This window comes from Petaurus breviceps, unplaced genomic scaffold (genome assembly GCF_028583685.1).
Source record: "Petaurus breviceps papuanus isolate PSGF00001 unplaced genomic scaffold, PetGlider_PUasm1.0 99, whole genome shotgun sequence".
Classification (NCBI taxonomy): Eukaryota; Metazoa; Chordata; class Mammalia; order Diprotodontia; family Petauridae; genus Petaurus; species Petaurus breviceps.
The window spans coordinates 24,423,302-24,447,854 of NW_027187465.1; the positions used below are offsets into that span (position 1 = coordinate 24,423,302).

The window sequence follows — 24,553 nt, forward strand, 5'->3', positions numbered from 1 at the left end:
GGGGTCCGGGAGCCCGGCAGCCCCAAGCCCTCTCCCACGGTCATCACTAGTGCTGGAGGTGCAGAGACCGATCCTGCTCTCAAGGAGCTTACGCTCTAAGAAAGGTGAAAATCGGACCGTACTGGCTCAGGGGTTAGAGGTCAAAGGTCTGAACGGGCGCCCTCGGGAACTTCCAGAGGTGGCGGGGCTGGCCCGAGGCTGTACAGGCGGGAGGACCCAGGGCCATAGAGCTGGGGCCGAGGGAGCTGAGGAAGGAGCCGGACCTCCGCTCTGTCGGAATCGGGGCGCCAGTGACGGTTTGTCCCCGCCCTCTTGTGCCCCCCACGCGGCCTCAGTACCTGAAGAAGGAGCCGACGCCGCGGAGAACCCAGCTCCTCAGAGCCGCCATTCCACAGCAGAAGCTGGGCACCGGTCGTCGGAAGTGATGCAATCGCTAGGTTCCCAGCACCTGATAGGACAAGAAGGCTTGGCTCCGCCTTTATGGTGACGTGTGAAGGGGGTGGGTCACGCCCCCCAAGAGGGGCGGAGGAATACTACTACGCACGGTTGCAGGCCACGTCCCCGAGGAGGTGAGGAGGGCCTCTAGAGGCTGCGGGCCCCGCCCCAAGGGAAGGGAAGGAGGAGCGCGCGCGACTGTGGCCCCTCCCTCGGGAGAGGTGCGTAGGGAAAGAGCACACTCGGCTGTGGGCCCCGCCCCCAGGGGAAATCGAAGTGGGAGGAGCACGCGCGGCTGTGGGCCCCACCTCTAGGGAAGGTGGGAGGAGGCACTCTCTGGGCTGTGAGCTCCGCCCCCAGGAGATGGGGAGGTGCCCTCGCTGCTCCGGGACCCAGTCTGCGGAGGAGGAGGGAGAAGAAGAGCCCGCGCGGCTATAGGCCCCGCCCCCAGGAGCAGTCAGAGAGGGCCCCACCTCCAGGAGGGGGAAGGAGGAGCGCGTGCGGCCTAGGCCCCGCCTCAAGGGGCGGTGGAAGGGGAGGATTCCTCGCGGCTGCGGCCCCGCCCCCCGGCGCCTCGGAGCGCTAGATCCCGGCTAGGGAAGTCAAAGCGAGAAGGGAGAAGACCCCGGAGGAGGGAGAAGGCCGGTTAGACAGGCTGCAGGCGGCCTCGTGCGGGGCGGGCCGAAGGTCTCCTCCTCTCACGAGGCTCTCCCCGCCCGCGGCCGCTGCGACGTGGGAAAGTTTGGGCCGGACGGGCGCCTGGTCCCCAGGGCGGGGGCTGGTCGGGGCGGCGGTCCGGCCGGGTCGGGGCCGCGGTCCAGCCAGGGCCATGGCGCCCGGAGCTGTCACTTCAGCACCAGGAAGTAGGTGGTCCAGCCGGCCAGCAGCAGCGCCCCGATCAGCACCGTGTAGCTGAGCAGCACGAAGGCCAGCAGCTCTCGCAGAGTCCGCAGCACGTGCACCGCCCACGAGGTCCGCATCGCGGCCCCCTAAGTGCTCCAGCCGGCCCTGCGGGGAGGGGCGAGAGAGCGAGCTGGAGCCGCCGGGGCCGCCGGCGCCGGCAGCACCCGCGCCCCACTCTGCGCGTTTAATGCGGTAATGGACGTTAATGGGCTGACCGGGGCCCCGCGGGGCTCACCCCCTCCCACCGCCCCCCTCCCCGGCCCAGCCTGGCCCGGCGACCCCGACGCTCGCCTCCCTCGCCCCCACCCACCTGCTCGTCGGAGCCCGGAGTTGGTGGTCAGACGACAGGCGCTGAAACTTTCCTTCGCAAGCCTTCTCTCCTTGGATTGTCCCGGCAGAACGGCGGCCGAGTGCCCCCTGGTCCGCTGGCCGGCCGCTGGGGTCCGGAGCGGAGCTCAGCCCGACGGTGAGTGTGCACTGAGCCAGGGGAGCTCCGGGCGGAGCGCGCTAGGAGGGGCCTGGGGCCGGAGGGTCCGCCCCCCAGCTCCTCCGCGCCTTTCTGCGTGGCTCAGTCCGGCAGGACGCTCGGAGCGCGGCCCGCCCTTTCTGGCCTGGTTTTCTGAGACCCGAACCCAACCGGGTGTGGTCCAGGCGGCTCCTTCTATATATAGCCCGCTGCCACAGACTCGCGGGCCAGAGGAGGGCGGGGGAGGGTCCACCACTGTAGGCCAAGGTCACATTGCACGAGGCCGGTTGGTCCCCAAACCGAAGCTGGTGTCCTAGTCTGAGGTGTCTGTTTTTTGTTTGGAAAGTGGGGAGAAGGGCACAAGAGGCTGGCAAAGATGAGAGAACAACAGATAACAGATTTACAATTGTGACATATGTGGAAACTGAGGCCCGCGGGTCCCAGTGAGCAAATGGCAGAGCTCGTCTGGACAAATTCAGGGCTCTTTCAGCGTCTAAGCTTCAGAGATTGGGAGCAGGGCGAACTAGTGCAGAGGTCATAGAAACTAGAGGTTCAGAAAACAGGATTGTGTCCTTCATTTCTTCCTGCTCCAGCTCTACCTGTACCCCTTGCTGAGAGGGACAAGTAAACCCAAGCCATCCCCTAAACATGACAAAACTAAGAATTCAAGAGCTTGTGCTGTGTGGGGGTGATTTTGTTTGGAACAAGCATATTTTAAAAGTAGAGAATCTTTTTTTTAAGCAAATACGCTGGATGGAGAAACAGGGCTTCCTGTTGTCTATCAACCCTTTTCACAACATCATCATCCAGGGGATAAATGGTTCCTTAATTTAATCAGGATCTCTTATTATCAAATTATTGCCTCAGCAGCAGCCAGGCCAAAACCAGGAGCAGAACATTATCAAGCTTTTCAGGAAGCCTGTTAGCAGTAATTGCTCTTCCAGAGAGTTAGTCAACCAAAGGGCTTCTCTGTCTGTCCTACAGCAAAAAAAATAAGCCTGTCTGAGCTTCTAGTAAAGACGTCATCATGACATCTTCTCACACAGCCAAGTCAATGCATAAAAACATGTTATTAAAACAGCCCTTGAATTGGATTGTTGTGAATTCTTTCACCCTCTTCCAAGGTCCCTCCCAGTCTTCCTCCTCCTCTGTTCTGTTCCATATACATGGAGTAACTCAAGTATGGGAACACTTAGTGAGCCAAAGTTAACATGAAATTGTGCTGGAAATTTTTCATTTCAAACTGCCTTTCCATGCTACCAGCCACTTTGGGTTCCTCTTTTTTCTCTGAACCTGCAGAAAACTTCCAGGGCGGAAACTCCGACCGGTAACTTGCAGATAGATATCTGTCATCTCAGAGTGGCTGAGGTCACTGAGTGTAGGTTATTTATTCACAGGATGTGTCAGAAGGACTTAAACCCAACCAGTCTCCCTGCGTCCCAAGGCTGCCAGTTAAAAACCAACTGTTTTTCACTTGCATGATTTCCCGCAACCTCTTATCATTCTCAAATTACATTTACTGAGCATAACTGTCAGGCTTTGTGTATATGAAATTCACTCAGAGAGTAAAGCAAGACAGCCAGGGTGAGGGGGCCTGTATTCTAGACGCCCTTCTCCAGTCACTCTTCTTGTCTGAACACTGAGATGATTAGAAAGATGAAAGAAGACATATCTGTTTCCTAGGTGCAACTCCCTGAAGTACACCAAGTGTGTATTTCCTGCAGGTGAAAGGTTAGGCTTTGGTGCCCAGAGTGGGAACAAGAGAAGACAGATGTCTGATCAGTGCTTTCTCTGCTTCAATTCATATGGGGCTGTGATAAGATCTAACTGGGAGAAGTGGAGCTCTCAAGCCTCCATAGCTTTATTATGAAGGTTTTCCCAAAGGACCTAAATGTGCTGCTTTTAATCCTTCAGCCTTTCAGTTCCATGGCCTGTGGAAGAGCAAGGATCATTCTCTCGTTCCCATTAAAACTACAGTTAATACTTGAATTGAATTCACTGATATCATCCGAAGTGGCAGACAAAAATAAAACTGTGCCTATGTAGACATCTTCATTAAAGAACTACCACTTTAATACAATTGTCTCCTCAACTACACAGAAGGCCAGACATGATGTAAATAATATACCCTTTCCAAGAATAATGCACTATTCACAGACCCTTTTTCAGTGAAAACACATCCCTTAAGAGACAAAAGCTGCCCAAGTATTGAATGAACTTACACAAATGAGCATTATATGTAATTACCAGTTGCTTTTTATTTATACACAAATGAAGCAGTTAACATTTCTAAATCTTCCACTGAATAACTTATTAAGACCTGACAACTTTAATCAAAACCGAGAGCAAATAGGATGAAGGAGGTAAAGGTTAGTATGTAGGACACAACTGACTTGCTTGTAAACAGAAGAAACTGTAGTCAAGAGACATGAACAAACTCCAATTTAAAATCTGACATGTCAGAGAGTATCGGGTGAGGCCTGGGACCTGGAAATTATTATCAAGTTTAATTTCATTTTCTAACACACTTGTGGGCTGAGGGACAAATCTCTTTGGGACAATAAAGACCAGATAAAAACTTTTTCTAAAATTAGGATTGTTAAGTTTTTTATTGTAAATCCTAAAAGGACAAAGCAAGAAGACTAAGTTAATTAATCCCATCACTTTGCTTTACTCTAAGTACCCTACCCTAACATTTCTCATCCTCACTGTACCTAACGAAGACGGACGTTTGGTGCCCAGATATTCTGGCACGTCGGGTCTTCTCAAGTCTCTCCCTTCCTCTTCTAATCAAGGCTTATAACACATGGTGGTCCCGCTAAAATGCCACTGCTCCAGATTCTGCCATCACCGCTCACTGACAGGCTATACCAGGAGAGATACTGCCTTGGCCACCAGCATCACGAGGGAGCAGCGAGGATGGAAGACACCACCACTCTTGCTCCCTTCCCAGAATGGCAGCCTCTCTGGTAGCCAGCTAATACTCAAAGGAAGGGCAGTGATGCCATTCCATCAGCCCCTCCTCAGTTCTCCCATATCTTGGAAGGGAGAGAGGTGGGAGGCAGAGCAAAAGCACTCAGGTACACAGAAATGCTGCTTCTGTCCCTGTTCAGTGTGACCACATTGGTCTCTTCCGAGCTGCCATGACCCAAAAGTCTTTAGCAGGAGTCACTGCAGCAGCTGCAGACTCTGAAACTACCCATGAAGGCAATACTTGGAGGGTCCTGCAAAGTGAAAACCTCCCTGGGCCAGCAGCCCCTGGGCCGGCTGCCTCTGGGCCAGCCTCAGCCTGCCCACACTTACCCCAGCCATCCTGGGTGGGTGCACCTGGTCAGACCGCAGAGACGGAGAGAAGCACAGGGATGAAAGGGGATGGATTCTCCATTTTTATTTCATTCTTATTGGTTCAGAGTTTGAACCAGTCCGAACCAAACATCACTGGACCCCCGATACGATTCCATGGGGCCTCTACCGAGGATCCCCAAGTCATAACATTTGGGTCTTTTGTTTCTTTTCCACAGGCCGATTGTCCCATTAATCCTGTGCCTTCTGAGATAGAACATGAATCTAGAACCCACCAGAGAAAAGCAGAGCTGAAAACAGACAGTAATTTCATAAACTCCGTGTCCTCCGGCCATTACCGCATTACTCTTCACTTTCCTTTAGCAACTGCTTCCAAGAGGCAACTTGCTGAGGTCCTGCCTCTTGCCACTCGCTGCAGCTGGTCAAAGATGGCTTGGGGTTCTGGACTCAGAACGGCTTCTCCATCAGAGATTCCATCCAACTGGTTCCGTTCATTAGTTTAGTGGTAGCAATGACATACTCTGTACCTCCGTCTTCCATCTGAGATAGAAATCTCAGGGCAGCAATTTCAGCATAGGTCACACCTCCCAGGAAAAAGACCAAAGTAACTCTGTTTTCTCCTTGTTGACCTAAAGATTGAGTCATTTAGAAATTATTCTCTTAATCGTTAGCATTTCTTATTTCCTCACCCCATACAATTTCACCATTCATATAATAACAGATTTGTAAACCTTAATGTGATAAATTATTAATATTCCAAAAAGGCAGGCAGACATGATCTGGAACAGATTTTATTTGAGATAGAGGACCCTTGATTTTATCTAATGTTTATCAAATACCTGAAATTCAGAACCTAGGAGTAGCATGTTACTTAAAACTCCTGAGGTAAAAAGTAATTAACAGAGATAAAGTACTTAAATTATGCACTACAGTCTACAGAGGGGCTTTAACAGCACCTCCTGAGCCCTGAACAGATGCATTATATGAAGCGACCACACAGCACTCTTGATATCTGTGCATGATGACTCAGAGGCGGAGCAATCTGCTACTCACGCTTCTTTTGCAATCCTGATGGTAACTGCTGCCGTTCTTCAAAATGGGGGCCTGGAAGCATCTTCAAGACTTCCTCAATACTTCTCCATCCAGGCCGGGCCAGCAGCTGAGCTAACCGGACACTGAGAGGCGCATAGCCACTGTAGACATAGGATATGTCATTGGGATTCTGTTAAACAGTAACATAAAGGAGACACTCAGTACTAGCCAATTAATTCCTGTCTATCTGCGATCATGAAGGACAGAAAGCACATCATCCAAAACAATTTTTCTATTTGGCTTTGAAATAGCAAAACAAAAATTGGTGGGGGGAGGGACAGTGAGAAAGGAATAAGCATTTATTAAGCAGGCTTTGGGCAGCTAGGGGGCGTCACAGAGCACCGGGTCTAGAGTCAAGAAGATGCCTCTTCAAGAGTTCAAATCCAGCCTTAGACACTTACTGGCCATGTGACCCTGGGCAAGGTATTAACCCTGTTTGTCTCAGTTTCCTCATCTATAAATTTATACGAGCTGGAGAAGGAAATGGCAAAGCACTTTAGTAACTTTGCCAAGAAAACCTCAAATGGGGTCATGGAGAGTCAGACACGACTGAAATGCTTTACAATGATTACTTTCTTTGATCTTCACAACAACCTTAGGAGGTAGGTGCTATTATTATCCCCATTTTACAGCTGAGAAAACTGAAACAGACAGAGGTGAAGTGACTTGTCCAGCGTCACAGAGACAGTAAGCAGGCCCTTCAGACTATGGCTACTGATAAACCTAGGCCCCCATCATCTCCTAGCTTACCAGCTCAGAGTTGACTTGGGCAGTAATAGGAATGAAATCATACAGGATCCACTCCTGGATACCTGAAAGCTGGTTTTCTAAGGCCTCTTAAAGGACCTCTAAGTGCTCAAGGTGAATCTAGCTATGAGATGTGGTCCCGAAGCACAAGTCAGATACGAATAACAACATCATAATTTAGCACAGATCAATAAACCAGACAAGGCCAGAAGGAAGGGGCTCAATTACCTGCTCGTTCACATCATCCATCCAGAGCCGCAAGGTTTTCCTGATCGTGGGGTAATTGTTTCTGCCACCCGCTTGAGGTCTGAGCAATCCGGCTTGCTCAAGATTGTTTAAGGTCAGCATATGTTCATAGCCATATGTCTGCAACAAAAGGCTGTTTACACTGATGCCAGAGAAGAGGTTGATGCCATTTTGTGAAAAAAGTTCAGCCTACAAATCCAACACTTTTTTCAGGTTGGTCCAGTGCCCCATGATGAGACCAACAAGGGCTTTGTGCACTCCTACTAGACAGCTTAGGAGGGCAGCATTCAAGTTCCAAAAGTGCTCATCTGTTATAATACTGAGCTGACTCAATATCTCTAAAAGACATCTTTAAATTGACTTTAAAAAATATCCTTAAGGGTGTTTTTGAGTGTCTATTCAAGACAAGTAAAGAACAGTGACGCTTATCAACACAAAAGGAAAGGGAAGAAAAGCAAAGGAAGCATTTGTCAAAAACTTGCAGAAAGTTCTTAAAATGTCTACTATTCCCTAACATGGAACACACACGCATGCACGCACACATACATACGCATGCACAAGATAGAATTAAGTGGCAATCCCGTGTACCCCGTGGGTCCCCATGAAATCTTCACTGATGATAATAATACATTAAAATAGCAGCAGCCTGAGAAAAATCTTTATAATGACCCTGGGATGTTTTCCCTGGGTAAGTTGCTAATTCAAAACCAGACCAACCTGGAGAATTTCTCTTTTGTAATAATCTAACACTTTCTGCTTGAGCCCACTGTTGCACACAGACTGAAGGCAAACCAGCCTCAGTATCTTGATCAGTGGATGTTTTTGGGCAATACAATCCTCAATGTAATTGTTGACCTGTAAACATAAACAGACACAGTATATATTGTTACTCTGGGCATAAAAAAGTAATACTGCTTTATTTCTCATTATCATGTATTGCTTTAAACCCTGAATTCATTCCTTTACCACCATACCCTTCAAAAGATGGGGGACAAAATTACAACGTACTTATTTCATTTACCACTTATGCCATCTTATACAAGCAGTAAAAGTGCCTGTACATGACCAGATAGTGAATTCCATTAAAATACTACATGGCATTTGGAACAGTCTATCAGAATAGAAAAATTCCTTAAAGGCTGTCCAGTGATTTCAATCACAGCACAGGGTCATCTTGCTTTAAGCTTTCTAGAAATGTGCTTGTAGTACAGTTAAGAAACAAAGTAACAGCACCACACCCAGAAATAACTGGCCGTGTAACCTTGAGCAAGTTACTTAACCCCGATTGCTTAAAAAAAAAAAGAAAGAAACAAAGTAAAACCACATCTTAAAATATCAGAAATAAAATACTTCAAGGAATCCTACAGAATATCCTTTAAAGCCAATCGTCATTTATCGTCTGAGTTAAGAGCCTGCTTATGTAGCTTTCTGCCCCTCCTGGCGCCCATACACAGCAGGCACTCAGTTAACAGTTGTTGATTGATAAACCTGGGCTTTTACATGATGAGATGATCTAAACCTGCACAAACTTGTATAAGATCTATCTATTTACAATAACGTCCTTGGGCACCCTGAAAGAATCAGAGCCACCAGAGTAGCTATTTATGGGGCTGTGAATCTGTCTTTGATGATTACCTGTAATTAATAACCTTCCTGCCATTCCCCACCTCCAAAGACAGCTCTATAACACAATAACACATACCTTATCGGTGTCTATTCCAGACATAAATTCTTGCTCCACTGTTAGCTTGTCAAAGAAATCTTCAGAAGCTAAAAATAATATAAGCAAATTTATAATCTGAAATGAAAATAATGTATTTGTCTTCTGTCTACATGGGAAACAAATATACTTTTGGTTCATGATTTTAATTAAGAAAATAACAAAGTTAGGCAAAAGTTAGATCAATATTATATTCAAAACAGACTTCATGAAATTGTCAAAAAGGAAGCTTCTAAGGAATAAGGAATTAATCCCAACATTCCTCCAATGTATCTAAACAGAAAAGGGCACAGGTGGGATTCAGGAACAGGGTTCTGTCCTCCATTCCTAACTCATCTCTCACACGGAAACTAGAAGTACTTCACAAGAAGCAATGGGAAATGAAGGCAGCAGGCTCCAGAATGAATAAACACTTACTTTTCCTAGCACCCCCACTGTCCATACTATGATGTACTCTGGTTTTAATGATTTCTTCCCAAACTAACATGAACACAGCCAAATGTGTATAGTTTTAGGATAATGTCAAATGGACAATGCAGTGTGGCTGGAGGGGGATTTTCTTTTACCTTTCTGGTCTGTTTTGCACAAAAGTTGTAATCACATGGTCAATACGATGGTAGTCACAAAATGGTACCCACCCAAACAAGTTTTTATTCCACTACCTTTAGCAGTGGAAAAATTTTATAGATGAATTTATTTGCTATAAATCTCTCTAAGTTCTTTTAATAGCCAATCAATGTCCTATACTTCATCAGTGCAAAAGGAAGATTTCATAATCCCCCAAATGACCAAACCCTTTGACTCAGTGGTTCCGTTGCTAAAGACCTTAAAGGTGTCACGAAAAGGAAGACGCTCAAGAGCGGCCTGATCTGTAACAACAAAACGCTGGGAGCAGCTTGGAGTCCAGCGCCCGGAAAGTAGCTTTGTACATATGATCTTGTAATGGCCCGGAGTACAACAGTAGCACAGGAAGTGACAAATGTGCAGGACACGGATGAGGAACCGAAGCCCCAGACCGAGCCCACAGACAGGAACTCGAACGAGGACGGCGTGTGTGAAGAAAGACAAGCCTCAAAGGAATAGGGTTTTCTGTGGACAGAGACGGGCTCCAAGGGAAACCAGGATATGTGGCAGGAACGGGCAGGGAGGTCGAGTCAGCGCAACTTTAATTTGTTAAAATGTGTAGCATCATTTATTTCTACCTGATCAAGCTGTAAAACGACTCAAAAATGACCAACTCTCTAGACTGTCAGTTTGCCGGTAAGAGTTGTGAAGGTTGTGTTTAAAGAATAATTTAAAGAAGAACTCTGAGTACTTTAACTTGGGCAGCACTCAAGAGCTGGAACAAGCGAGCCTCCAAATGGAGGCTACACAAGCAGCATGACCAGCCTCGGACCACCAGAGCAGGGAGCCTGTGGGCACCGAGAGTCACCGATTCTGTCCGACCAAGACAGACCTACTGAGGGTGGCATCGTCCAACACAAGGCACGTGGCCGGAGGGCGCAAACACTCACTGGTGATGTCTTTGATCAGCTCCGCGATGGAGGTGTGGTTTGCCAAGGACCCTCTTGCGGCCTGCATGTGAGGCAGCTGTGACACAAACTGCTTAATCTCACCCACGGTCTTTGCGTTGTGCCTTTCCTGAAACAGAGAGGGAGGCAGATTCTGGAGGACTTGTTGCTCTCACCTCGTGTGAGGTTCCACAAGATGTTCTACAGTCTATCACATGTAAAAATGAGGGCAGCGGGTGGGAGGCAAATGGCCCACAGAATAATAAAGCAGCCCAAGCCCATCTCAGAGCTAACAGAGAAACCACAGAAGCCAAGCCAAGCACGCACGCCACAGGAGAATAAAAGCATGCATTTCCTTTTTCTGTGTCATCTCCCTTTCTATGAGAGGGAGCCCAGCACACATGGAGCCAGGAGAGCTGGCCTTGCTGGAAGTCCTAGAGCTGACACTTCCAAGCCTGGCGATGCTGGGCAGGTCAGCTCATCTCTGAGCCGCAGAGCCTCCTTTGTAAACTACAGAAAGGGATCTCTGCCCCGCCTGTGGCACAGAATTGTTTCAGGCAGTATTTAAATCGAAGCCCAGGGACTCCGAGTTTTGTTCTTGCTCCTACATTTCAGAGCTGGAAAGAACCTTCAAAACCATCACCTCCCACCCTCTCATCTCACACCCAAGGAAACTAAGTGACTGGTCCAGGACAACTCAGCTCGAGGTCTGAGGCAGGGTCTGAGCTCATGTCTTTCTCACTCAGAGTCCCACCAGACCACCACACCTCTCCCAATCACAATGGAAACAATGTGCATTCTCACGCAAGCACAATAACCAGAGAACTAGGGGAGAAAGAAGGGGAGGTCATCGATATTGGGGGAGGAGGAACAGGGATCCAAAAGTGAGTTTCATCTGTCTTAAAATCCACACAAGTTACTAGCAGCCGACTTAGCTTTCTGCCAAATAACATCTAGTTACAATAAAACTTCATTTTCGCAAAATGCTTAGCAATTTATAACAGACCACAAACCCTGCAGAAATGCCAAGCTTAACACAGAAATTAATCCACAAGTTAACAGGCAATGCCCAATAAAGATAAAATATGAGAAAAACATTCAAGAATAAACAGACAAGGATGTCTTATTAGATATTTTCAAGATAACATTATTCCTAGTTCATCATTTTACTGAATTGTCAGGTTTAAAAAAACCCAATTTAACCGAACAGAAGCTAGATGAATGGGCAAGCCGAGGCAAGACGGTGATAATGAAACACAAATTAAAACCCGGGGCCACCTGGGGCCTCTGTCTCATTATCACCTCTCCTCCATCTTCTTCATTCCCACATCCTTCCACCAGGAAATTTTCTAAACTTAAGAAGACTTGCCTCACTAATTGAATAAACAGAATCAGTAATAGGATCCATAAAAATGACTACGTTGTCTAAATCTGATCTAGGGTAAAGCTGCTCTCTTCGATCAGGTAGGGCAGAACAGACTGAAGGGCAGGTGCAATAAACCATCGAGCTACAAGCACTGTCACAGGAGGTGAGAAACGGAAGGCGGTGGTGGTGGGAAAGCTTCTCCTTTTCCCCTTGGACATGACCACTCAGGGGCCCGAGCCCCCTGAAGGCTCCAGCACAGGGAAATGCCTCAGCACGCTGTAGAGTGGATGGTGACGCCCCAGGCCTCACCTCAAATGCCGCTGAGATGATCTTGGCTTTCTTGCTCAGAACAGAGCCCACAGCATTGAAGTTTTTGTCTCTGATCTCAGCATAGAGCTCCTCTGCGGAGTTGAGCTGAAGCTTCTTGGCCTCCATGGGCAGGTCCTTTCCACTCTCCCCCTGCTTCTTAGGAGCAAACTTCTCTGGAGGCAGTTTCACATAACCTAGACAGACAAGGAGAGGGTTCCTGTGTAGACTCATCTGAAGAGCCCGCACAGAACCACCAGACATGGCAGAACCTCCCCTCCCCAAAGGCCACAGAACATGCTTGTAAATAAACTTTAGAGAACATTTAGTGTCTTCAGGGAAAGCAAGTGACAGAATGTAATTACCCCTTCCTTTGTGGGATCATGGGAGATCTCATTGATAGAGGCTGGACTTTCCTTGGTATCTCTACAGCTTTGGACATGACCACCCCACAGCTAGTTTTCCACCCCTGGACTCCCTAACACACTTCCCGCAGGCCCGCAGAGGTCTCAGTAGGCTGGCTCTCCTGTGAGCTATCTGGCCATTTTCTCTTGGTTCCCTTGGCAGAACAGTCCTCCATCTCCTACAAGCTAAGATCAGGCCTCCTAAAGGCTCTGTGCTGGGCATTCTTTTTCCTTGGTGAGCTTGACCATTGATTTCCCTGTGCTCAGTATCACCTCTATGAAGGTAAATGACATCTGCTCATAGAGTCCTTTCTCCTGGACTCAGTCCCACACTGCCCACTGTCTGGTTGACACCACCACTGAATGTCACCTCAAATGGGATTTGTTTGAAAGTAAACTCATCCGGGGCGGCCAGGTGGCTCAGCGAGTAAGAGCACTGGTTTCGGTTTCAGTGTTGGGACGACCTGGAGATCGAATCCCGGGCTCAGACACTCAGCACCACACCCAGAAATAACTGGCCGGGTAACCTTGAGCAAGTTACTTAACCCCAATTGCTTAAAAAAAAAAAAAGTAAACTCATCCTAGGGCCCCGAAGGCCACCACCCCTCCTCCATGTCTCCTCTTGGCACCAATCACACCAACAGCCTCTTGGCCACCCAACAAGCCAGCGTCATCTGTGACTTCTTCACCAACCCCATGCAACCCCACAACAAAGAAGTCACCAAGAATGTTGGGAACAACTCCTCCTCCTCTTCCCCCTCCTCCCCCTCCTTTTCCTCCTCCTCCTCTCCACTTCCTCTTGCCCCTCCCCCTTCTCCCCCTCCTCCTCCACAACCTCTCCCCACTCCCACAATTGTCACTAGCTCAGTGCCACATCTCCACGTGCCTGTTCTACTAGAATCACCCCATTTGTTAAAACTTCCTCTCCTCTCCAACCCCAGTTTTGAAGAGCTCTCACAGGAACCTTGCTAAGGCACAGATCTGAGCTTGGTAGGAGCAGGTGCTTAGGAAATGTCTGCTATGTTCACAAGTGAACTAAGCACAGTCCAGACCTGGTGCAGTGGGTATTGCTGGGCCTGGAGTCAGGAAGACCTAAGTTCAAATGCAGCCTCAGACAAGGACTGTGTGTGACCCTGGACAAGTCACTTCACCTTCAGTTTCCTCACCTTTAAAATGGAGATAATGGTATCACCTATATGCCAGGGTTGTTGTAAGGACCAAATGAGATAATAACTGTAAATGACTTACTTCAGCACGGTGCCTGGCACATAGTAAGTAAATTTACATAGTAAATGCTAGCTTTTATTATTATTGCCAAAAGCAATTTTGCAGTTATGCATTTTAAAAGCTAAAACAATCTGAACAGCAAAAATGTTATTCTCTATACTCTTACTACACAGATCTCCTCTTAGTACTTCCATCGCACGATCCCTCTGCTTAAAAACGTCCTATGGCTCCCAAAGGCCCAAGACCTCAAACCCAAACAACTCTGCCCCACTTATGGGACATTCACTTTATCTCCACTCACCCTACCAAACTTACTTTCCCCTAAACATACCCTCTACGTGGTGGATGTATGCCAAACTGCTTAAAGAGACCCCTCCCCCATCTGACTTCCTACAGCATTCCCGACTCGATGTCGTGCCACTGAGCATACAGCACCTTGGACTGTTTCGTGTCTAATTCTGTCTTTCCCCCTTGAGGATAACTTAGCCCCTCTAGGGTTAGTACAGTGACTGGCTCTTCTGTTTCTCACATTCTTGCATTTCTGCAGGCAGCCCAAATCAAAGGGAAGGTTTCCTAATTTTAACTCTTCCCTAGAGAAATGGCCCTTTGGCATGACCACCTCTTCAAGTGCCAAGCGACACTGAGCATTGCTGAAACTTGCATCTGGTTCTCAGACTTCCTGGCAACACAAGGCTGAAGGGATGAGCTTCTACTTACTATTCTGAATGCCATAAATTTCATCAATGAGTCCTTCATATGTCAGCTGAGTGGCCAGAGGAGTTAACAAGTCTACATTACGGTCAAGCAGCAAGAGAGTATCAAAAACAGGAAATATCGCATTCTGGCTTCCGGTGAACTCTCTCTTCATTCTAATCATCATATTGGCCACTTGCTGAAAATAAAACAGTGGAGAAGATGGCATCTCAGTGGGAGCTACATACATGTGAAATGGGGCCACAAACTGAGATAGTCAAACGATAGAGAAGAGACAGAGAAGGGGGCAGAGAGCCCGAGCAGACATTTATTACGGTGACCCGTCCCTAAGGCAGATCTTACTAAAGGGGCCACAGGAAGGTGAGAGATTGGACTGGATGACCCATAACGTCCCCCTTTCAGCTCTAAGAGTTTGTGAGAGAGACTTTGGCCGAAACAAATACAGAAGGCTTTTTTTTATTTTGCAAGGAAGTGTGCGGTAGGTGGTGAGAGGGAGAGGGGGTGGACGACAGGAGGAATAGCTAGTACACAGTTCCCCAATCCTTCCTTGGGGAAAATTACCCGAGGCACTATCAAAAGAACAAAGCAAAACTGAACAGCAGCATCTCCTCGAACACGAAAAGCCAACAATCTCTAATCAAATATTTATAGGGAAAGTCATTAGAACTCCCCCAAGAGCAGCTTAATGGATTCTGCTGCTACAGTCCCCCTCTCCCTCCTCCCCATCCATTTCCATTGTGAAGCCCCGCCAGGAGCAAGGAGCAAAGGAAGGATATGACAGTCTGTTACCCTCGCACATTCCCCTTTCCCGAAGATCTGGGGGATGGTTCCGTACAAGGCTTGCAAAGTCATCAGTCCCTTTGCTGCGTGGTACAGACTTGTCTGGTCATTCTCCAAATAACACTCCTAGAGTAAGGGATAAAGGAAGTTACTAGGCAGCCAATACCTGGCCTTTCTTACCTTCCAATTCTTAGGGGCCAGTGCAGGGGTGGGGAACCTGTGGCCTCAAGACAACATGTGGTGACCAGTGATCAAAAATTACCACTCACACTTTAAGAAATCCTTTCTATCACCAACAAACAGAAACCCCTTTTGTAGTGAAAATGAACAAAGTTTATTTCATGCTTTTCCAAGGGAATTCAAGTAGCTAATTCATTCAGAGAAAGGCATTCTAGGTCATGAGACCCATTGTAAAGGGAGCTCAAAGTTCTCTCTTTAGTTGTGGGAAGAGATTTTTCTAAGACAAAATTTGGGTTATTAGTCAGAAAGCTCTCCCTGATGTCTGATCTTTTTGTTGTTGTGACCACGTCAGCCTTAGTAATGAATTAAATTGAGTAAAATTTTGAAAATAATGATAAAGTATTTCAGAGAGGACCATTACTCTTACGTCCCCACTTATGTTCATGTTCTATATTGTACCTAAAAATAAAGCACTCCCTAGTCTGCTAATCGGAACTCTCACCTCCCCATCCCAGTCATCCATGCAGAGAATGAGCAATAAAGCCTGGGGAAAATGAGATTGAAAGTATAAAGAAGGAAGGAGACAGACATCCGACAACTCTCATCCAGGCTTCTTCCAGTGATGGCATGGTGGAAGAGGACAGGACATGCTCTTGAAAGATGCCACCAGGCCCTCCAGAGTCCCTCTGGTGAAACAGAGAGTAAGCCTCCCCGCTTCCCCACCTCACCCCAGACCAGCAGCACTAGGGAGCCACAGGAGACTGGCTCATTTGGCCATTTTTTGAAATATAGCAGACCAAAGTTCAGAAGGTAATAAAAACACAGGTCCCTGGGGAGCCACAAGGAACTGAGAAGAAAATTCAAGGAAAAAAAAATTTGAAAGCACTTTTCAATATTCCAAAGTGTTTATCTTATCTTGTCCTCTCATAATCCTCTCTTTTCCAAAGAGAGATGTAAAAATCAATAGTAGATCTTTAATACCAGATTTTCTTTTGTTTAATAAATGTTGTCTCCATATAAAAGGCTTACCCAGTCATCAGATTTGAAATTAAAGCTAGCCTGAAAACTAAAAATAAATAAATAATTGGAAAATGGAAGGGAAAAAAAAAGAAATTAAAGCTGGGCTTACAGCTTTCAGTTATCACTGGCTCAAAACCCAGTATTTCTAAAACTCATCAAACATGTAATTTACAAGTCAGCCCACAAAGGGATAGAGCGTCAAATTCTAAGTGGAAACAGGCCTGTTTTCCAAATATGGCCATAAAAGAAAACAGCAAGTTGGGTCTCCTGACAGATCCTGTCATGCCATAACAGGTTGGGTTTTTTTCTCTCCACAACTACTGAACCGTCTCTAGGATGCCAACTAGACAAAATGGGGAAATAAAGCTTCACAATCACTGAGTGCGATTTAGTGAAACAGTTCAGTTCAGAGCAGCAACAAACATTTCAGATATAATTTCTGTTGGGCCTCCTCAGTTCCCTAATTACTGGTCACACATGCTTTGTGAGAGAAATCGTCATTACTGAGCCATTTCAGAGATGAGCACACAGTGAAAAAGAAAGATTGATTCTCACTTGGTTACTGGCTGAAAAAGGAGCAGGACCCAGGACTGCTTCCCATCCCACTGTCTTTGTCTCAAACCCCCACTAGTCTTTTAGGCCACTTTAAGCGTATGACATTGTCTCCCATTCCTGGTGATCAGGGCCCATGGTCTGTCATTGTGCATTTTAGGCTCCAAAGAAGCTCCATCAACACAGTGGCAGAATTCAAAACTGACTTTTAAACGTGTATGTGTGAAACAGCCACAAATCAGCCTCCACATGGGAAAGCTCCTCACACCTAACAAGAGGGACAGGGAATTCATTTCTGCAGCAGGAACCGTCTTCATTGCTTAAGTCCCACCCTGGTCCTGTCTGGCATTTGAAATCCCATATGAACCAGTGGTCTGGAGGTTAGTGTGTTGTTGGCCTTTGGAGCCAAGATTAGGTTGAGTCTGTGATACTGCCTAGGCTAGCCCTAAAGTGACTGAGCTAGCCCAAATACATACATGGGAAGTACTGAGGGTTCTGGGGGGACCAGCCTCTTGGGAGCAGATCTGATGCACTGTCAGGGGTACCATCTTCCACTTCGGTGCAGATTTCAACATTCAGACCAGCACCCCCACTTCCTTTCCCCCACTATGCCAAAGCCCTAGTGAAACAAACTGATTTGATTTAACATCACATCGATTTATTCATGATGGAGATAAACCCACTAAAGCTGCCTTGCCATAAGCAAAGCTTTCAACTTGTTACAGCCCCAAGTGGGCCTCAGTTCTAATCCCAACTGCAGATAATAATCAATGCCCATCTGATTCTGTCAGGACAGAAAGTCCCATCACCAATTTCTCCAAAGTGTCACGCTACTCCTAGTGACAAAGATTTCATGTACTTTCCCTTCAATCCCCAGTTAACATCTGTTCTCCTCAGAGAGCCCCTGCTGGGCTCTGGGGCACTGGACAGACTGCAGCCCTCCAGCCTGGCCTTCCCTGAGCATTCCTGGTCTCTAGCCCTTTCTCCAGAAGCTATTCCAATGACCTTCTTACAGCTATTTGGACCCTCTCTGTTCTGGTAAAACTTCTACATTCTTCTTGCACCCTGAGGGAAGTTTAATAACAAAGGGTACCTTTTCAAACATTAGAAAACCTTTCTTGGAGAAAAAGTGCTAAACAAAACTAATAAATATTAATACCTGATTGGTAATAATCTTTCAAGGCATGAGAGCAAAGCTGATACATAAAGTCGGAATGTTGCTGCTTTTCCTTTAACAAAGACGCTCCACACTTACTTTTTTTTTTTAAAGTAATTGGGGTTAAATAACTTTTTCAAGGTTACATGGCCAGTTATTTTGTGTGGGTGCCGAGTATCTGAGGCCAGAACTGATCCCGGATCTCCCGACACCAGGGCCGGCGCTTTTACTCACTGCACCACCTGGCTGCCCTGCTCCACACTTACTTTAAAAGCGCTTTCGGACTCCATGGATAACAAGTCACCATCAAACGGAATGAGGTCGAGGCTGTACTCTTCTCTGTGAATAAAGGATCCCAGAACCCCCTGATCCTTCAGACGCTGCTCACACAACAAGCTCCGGCGTGGGACAAACAAAATGTGGAAATCTCTCACAGGGGAGCGCCTATCTTCACTAGAAGGCAATAAAATGTTTGTTGATTTGTAGTCTCAAAGACAAATGGCTCAAGGCACTGGCATTGGGCTGTCTCATGGAAAAGGAACACAGGCACATCAACAGAAATGTGGGCTTGGAGGCAGCTGGAGGCACCTGACCTGGGGTCAGGAAGACCTGAGTTCAAATACTTGCTAGCTATGTGACCTTGGGCAAGTCAATTAACCCTCCTCCCTGTTTCTCAACTGTCAAAGGGGAATAAGAACAGCACCCATCTCTCAGGGTTGTGAGAATAAAATGAGATCATGTTTGTAAAGACACACAGGAGGTGCTTAATAAATGCATCTTCCGGGGCTGCTAGGTGTCACAGTGAACAGAGCACTGGCCCTGAAGTCAGGAGGACCTGAGAATGCATCTTCCTTTCTTTTCTCTCTTGGGCTTATCATCCATTTTGAAATCCTCTTTCAAAACCTTTATGTTATACTTTGTGGCACTAAAGTGCTTGATTTAATGTAGCAGGAAAGTCAACTTAAGAAAAAAATAATGCTCTAACTAGACCAAAGCATAAACACGGAGTGTGCCTCTGACTGAAACATTCCACAAGCCTCTGAAGGATTCTTTCCTTCTGGGTTCTCCTAATCCTTTTTTCCAGTTTATAATCCCAATACTGTTAACTTTTAAGGGTATTTTCAATTCAATTCAGTTCAGCCAGTGCTGCTCATGGCCCGTGATGCCTGTGGTCCTGTAGGGTTTGCACTGGGAACAGAAAGACCTAAAAGAGCAGGGACATCGTTGCCTCTGTCACTGCTGTTATTACTGCCCATGAAAGGGACAAGCCCAGTATCCCAAGGGCATGAGGAAGCCTCTCCAAACGGGAGGAGCTAATTTTAGCTCTAGAAAAGTTTTGCTTATTTTCTCCTGTGAAATGTAAGCAGAGCCTCATTTACTCTAAAGGACAGACTGGGTTGGGGAAACAAACACAGTATGGGCAAGGGCACTCTGACTCCCGTAGCCTTGAGGAAGCTGTTTAAGCGCTTTGGGCCTCAGGCTCCTCCTCTGGACATCCACTGGGGGTGCTGGCTCCCCAATGTCCCTTCCAACTCTAAATCTTGTACTCTGATCTATTAGATCCTTGGTAGAAAGGTTCCTTTCAGCCTACACAGATCCACTTTCCTCCTCCTTTTGTCCTTGCCTAACCCCTAGCCATCCTAGGAGAGCCCACCTTTAAGAGGAGTCACACTGAAGGCCCAATTCAGTATTTGCTACTTAATGCCCTGCTGAGGAGGCAGTGTGGAACAGCGGCCCTAAAGCCCTGGCTTAGGATGAAGCAGGAGGATCTAGATTCGAATCCTGATTCTGATGCCGTGGAAGTTGGTCCGGACAGCCTCCAAGGCCCTTGACAACTGTAACTCAGTGGCACTACTTTCCCCCTCAAAGGCCTTCCTCCGAGAATCTCCTGATCAGTGCAATGAGGGAGTTGTACCAGATGACCCCCTAAGGTCCCACCTCCACCACGTCCTAACCCCTCCACCCCAACCCCAGTTCTAACATTCTAGGTGTGCTTGACTCAGTTCTCCTTCTCTACCTTGGCCAACCTTCCACCCTATTTTTCCATGACCATTTCACATCCTGAATGGACTCTAGACATCCATGTTCTTCTTTAAAGGTTTGAATGTAAGAATTACAGCCAATATTTTACTTTTAAATAAATTTAAGATTTCCCCCCTTAGGTACCTGAGTACATTTTCAGCAATTATATCCATCAATTCTAGCCTGGGTCTGACAAAAAAAATTATGTTCTTGACATCAGCTGCAGGCAGACGACTTCCTTTAAGTGTGAACATTTTTTCTACCTCATGCTCCTATGAAAAAGACAAGAGTTGTAAATGAAAATGTGGATTTGAAATTGAATATTCAATTCAGCAAAACTTAAAAAGCACTTGCATTTTAATGAGCTTAGCACCAAATAGGTATAACTATAAAATATTGTGAAAAAGGGGAGCTAGGTGGCACCATAGCACACAGAGCACTCATCAGGAAGACTCATCTTTCTGACTTCAAATCCAGCCTCAGACGCTTACTAGCTGTGTAACCCTGGGCAAGTCACCTACCCCCACTTGCCTCAGTTTCCTCATCTGTAAAATGAGCTGGAGAAAGAAATGGCAAACCACTCCAGTATCTTTGCCAAAAAACCTGGAACAAGGTCATGATGAGTCAGATACAATTCAGAAACAACAATAACAACAAATAATAATAAAAAGGACTACAAGTGTGCTACCATTAAACAGTATGAGACTGGTAGTCACCTTGATATGCTGGATATTAGTAGCAACATTAGCTACAGTATCTCCAATAAAGGCCACTGGCCTTTGGTACCTTTGGGTACTAATAATGAACACTGAACATTAGGGTCTAACAGGGATAGAAAGTGTGTGCTCTGTGGAAGCTCATTATGAAATTTAAAATAAGACATCAGCCTCTCCTCATCCTTTATTTTCTTTACCTTCAATAGTGAATATTGTGCAATCAATCCAAATGGTCCTGTTAGGTATTCATCCCAAACTATTGCCTGTAAAGAGGATGGAAACTCTATTACTATAGTGACAATCTGGAATTTCATTCAGTTCCATTCGGTAAACAAGCACACCACACGGGCCAAACACACACTGGGATGTCGGTGACACAAAGACAAAACACCAGTCTCTGCCCTCAAGGAGTTTACATTCTATTTTGTTTTCATGACACAAAAAGAAACACAAACACTTGCTTGAAATATCATAGATTTAGCCCCTCAACAACCATCCATATTTCTATTGGTGGCAACAACAGGAGCTGCTAGAACAACAATGATGATAGCAGGTCACATGGCTGCTGCCCTGCCCAGTTTAACTGGACTCAGGTTTTAGTAAGCATCTACTCTGCTGGGGGGGCAGATCTGGCATGCTGGCTGGGTGATCCTGGAAGCTCCTCCTTTCAGGGCTCTAGGTAAGTCTCTGTGACCAAAAGTTGCAAAGAGGCTGCCAACCTGCACTGGTAGAGGGGGTTTTCTCATGGGGAGCTCCCTAGACCGATGAAATCTCAAGCCCAGGCCCCATCTCAATCACTAGGTCTTGGCTAGGGGACACTGCAGATACCGCGGGAAAGGAAAACAGTTCTGGCCTCCAGGTGGGGGAGCCCCTGCCCAGATCAGCACAAAGGACAGACCAAGTAATGGGGGCGGGGCACACACAGCCCAGGCTCGGTCAGCACCGAGCAGACAATCCCACACAAGTTCTGGTGCAGGCTGGGTTGGCCGGAAGCAATCCCTCTGTCCACGCAATCCTCCACGCACGCATACCTCCATGCATGCAGGCATCCATCCCTCCCTGGCCACTCGATCCCTGAACTGATTCGCACAGGGCTTTGCAAAGCCTGAAGCGCTATGACCCCGGGTGCGGCTGCTAGGGTCTCGCCCTCGCCGTCAGGTTTCCACCGGGCGCAGAGAGGAAGGGTCCAGGGACAAGCTCTTACTCCGCGAAGGCTCCAATAATGGTGCATCCGACGGCGAGCAGGCCTTGGCCACCCGCTGGCTGCGGGACCCGCCCCGGCCACCTGTAAGTGCTGTCAGAGGCCGAAGGGTGCCGATCAGCTTCGGGGGAAGGAATGCCCTCCCTGGGAGATCCTTCGCCAATGACAGCGGGGTCCGGCGCCCGGTCACCATCGCAGGAGGCTCTGTCGTCACTTTGCGTGCCTCAGTTTCCCCTCCCCGCCCGCCCCAGCCGGGCCTCACCTTGCTGCCCGCGCACTTGTCCAAGAACTCGCGCAGCTCCCTCCGCACCGCCTCGCGCAGCACGTTCAGGTTCACCCGCCCGTAAGACAGGTGCGCCGCCATCGTGCCGCGCCCCAATACGGGCAGGTGGGCGCCGCCGTCCCCTCCCCTTTCTTCCCCTCCCCCTCCCCGCGCCCGGCGGCCCACAATCCGCACCGAACGGTCAGGTGACCGCACCTCCGCGCACGTGACGCGCGACAGGCGGAGCCGGAAGCGCCTGGGCCTCAATCGCTCGGCCGCCTCTGAGCATGCGCGCGGGAACGCACACTCGGTTCCCGGCGGCCCTTGCGCCTTTAGCTCCCAGACCCCTCCCTCTGGGGAAGCTCAGAACCTGAGGCCGAGGGAGGGGCTCGAGAGGAGCGAGGGAAGTACGAGGCGTCAAGCGCTTCGTGATCCTGATGTAACAAGTAAGGGAGCCTTTGGGCCTCAGTTTCCCGTCCTGTAAAGTGGAGATTGTGATAGCATCGCGCCCAAGGTGGCTGTGGCAAGGGGACGATACCGTGGACATGGGGCCCCCTGCCAGCCTCAACTAAGCCCTTGAGTTTGCCCTCCCTAGGCGGGATGTCCCACAAATCAAAGGGGGAGGTGGGAGCATGTGGTCGCTGTACCCTATCACGTGGCCCCTGGACCCCAGTCACATGGCCTGCGGGTGACGTGGGGTTGGGGGGAAGGGAAGGATCCTACAACCCCCGAACGTGTCTTTACGAACAGCCAGGTTTTCACTATCCCCGTGAAGACGAAGCTATTGTCCCCACTTTCCAGCCGAGGAAACTGGAGTCGCAGCTCAAGCGACTTGCCCAGGCTCCCACAGCTGCCAAGTGCTCGAGCCCGGCTTTGAACCCGGGTTTATCCTGACTCCGGCCGCCGCCTCATCACTAGGTGGAAATGACAAGGTCAGAGTGTCGGATGGGCAGAGGGCCTTTATCACTTCCAAGCACCCACAGCTCGGGTCCGGAGGTCCCCCGGCCCTGCCTTTGTCACTCTGGAAGAAGGCTCTCCGCAGGCTGCAGCTTCTCCAGCTGCAGAGCTAGGGCAGGGCGCGCAGGGCAGAAGGCTCCTTCTAACGCCCGCTGGACTGAAAATGTTTTTTAAAGAAGCATTTACTTTAAGCCGTAAGAGCAGAACAAAAAAGATTTACCCCAGCAGCCGAGGGGAAATCATCTCCCCAGGGGGTGCTGGGGAGTTCTGAACGCCTGTTAGGTCTTGTCTGGGTGTGACGTAGCTGCTCTGGGTCCTGGCTTACGGATACTAGGCTGGCTGCAGCCAGTGGTTGGGGTTCTAGAACACAGGCTCTAGAACACAGCTGTAGGGACCTTGGAGCCGCCATGAAACTCTGCTTCCTTCCACTAGGACATGCAAATATCAAAGACCTGGACCTGTTTCTTGAGGCCATGTGGCCTCTCAGAGGGGGAGAAGGCCCAATGGCCAGCGTTAGCTTTCTTCCCTTTTACCGAATAGACTCTTCCTGGTCCCAGTGAAGGATGGAGTCACCAAGGATTTTCTTGAACCTGGAGCTGTCCTGTTGTATTGTCATGGGATGCCATAGCATTTTAAATTTTGTGACAAAACTTTGGGAAACAGAAAAGGGGAGTTGGAGATTACCCACCAGATTTGGTAGAATCTGGAAAATTACTTGGGTGACTTTGGGCATGTCACTACAATTCTCTCTGGTCCTCCATTTTCTCATTGGTAAAATGAAAGAATTGTATGAGTGACTTCTGAGCCCTTCTTGTCCTATATCCTATGGATTCGTGAACGCTGGCTTATTTTTTCAAATTTCCATGTTAGATTTTGTCATTTTATTATTGAAAAACCCTACAAAACCTATTATGAAATCTACATTAACAGAAATGTTCAAGGTGTACCAGAATCCACTTACTTAAGCAATTGTTCTTTAAGATAATGGGATCATTTTGTGGCCTTTTGCCACACTTTACAGATGGGGAAACTGAGGACTAGAAGTTAGATGACTTGCCCAGGTCCTCTAACACTGGATCCATTAGTTCTGTCCCAGGCCTTAGATGTAGCTGCACAAAAGCTATAGAAGGCCCTACTGTCAAAAACTCAAATGGCAAGCTGACCCATGAAACAAAGAGATGACCAGAGAGTTTCTTCAAATCAAAAGGATTTCCAAACAGTAATTCTATAATTTTTTTTCGAATGTAGAAATAACACTTACTTATTC

General features: G+C 47.8%; 3 protein-coding genes across 6 annotated transcripts in view; all 3 read right to left on the reverse strand.

The window, feature by feature from the left end:
* DIABLO (diablo IAP-binding mitochondrial protein) overlaps positions 1-24,553 on the reverse strand; it is a 105,581-nt gene that overhangs the window by 6,695 nt on the left and 74,333 nt on the right. The window contains exon 2 of one of the 2 annotated variants that reach the window (XM_069081639.1): positions 339-402. In XM_069081639.1, coding sequence (XP_068937740.1) covers positions 339-402 — 64 coding nt within the window. Of the gene's footprint in view, positions 1-338; positions 529-24,553 lie in introns of those variants that run through there. The other variant, XM_069081640.1, reaches the window with a different exon arrangement.
* On the reverse strand, positions 672-3,123 carry LOC138156355 (uncharacterized). The gene is made up of 2 exons (XM_069081641.1): positions 1,649-3,123; positions 672-1,443 (listed from the first exon to the last, which is right to left on the reverse strand). The coding sequence occupies exon 2, from the start codon at positions 1,413-1,415 to the stop codon at positions 1,281-1,283; it is 135 nt and encodes a 44-aa protein (XP_068937742.1). The 5' UTR covers positions 1,416-1,443; positions 1,649-3,123; the 3' UTR covers positions 672-1,280.
* VPS33A (VPS33A core subunit of CORVET and HOPS complexes) lies at positions 4,038-22,573 on the reverse strand. Of its 3 annotated transcripts, none has more exons than XM_069081636.1 (13): positions 22,330-22,573; positions 21,064-21,129; positions 20,295-20,422; positions 18,395-18,581; positions 15,230-15,346; positions 14,444-14,618; positions 12,099-12,292; positions 10,427-10,553; positions 8,895-8,962; positions 7,910-8,047; positions 7,175-7,312; positions 6,161-6,329; positions 4,038-5,736 (listed from the first exon to the last, which is right to left on the reverse strand). In XM_069081636.1, the coding sequence occupies exons 1-13, from the start codon at positions 22,429-22,431 to the stop codon at positions 5,555-5,557; spliced, it is 1,791 nt and encodes a 596-aa protein (XP_068937737.1). In that variant the 5' UTR covers positions 22,432-22,573; the 3' UTR covers positions 4,038-5,554. The 3 variants fall into 3 exon arrangements, 2 of the variants coding, with proteins under 2 accessions (XP_068937737.1, XP_068937738.1); XR_011167128.1 differs by having other exon boundaries at positions 5,598-5,736; positions 6,161-6,300; positions 22,330-22,572; XM_069081637.1 differs by lacking the exon at positions 4,038-5,736 and having other exon boundaries at positions 5,883-6,300.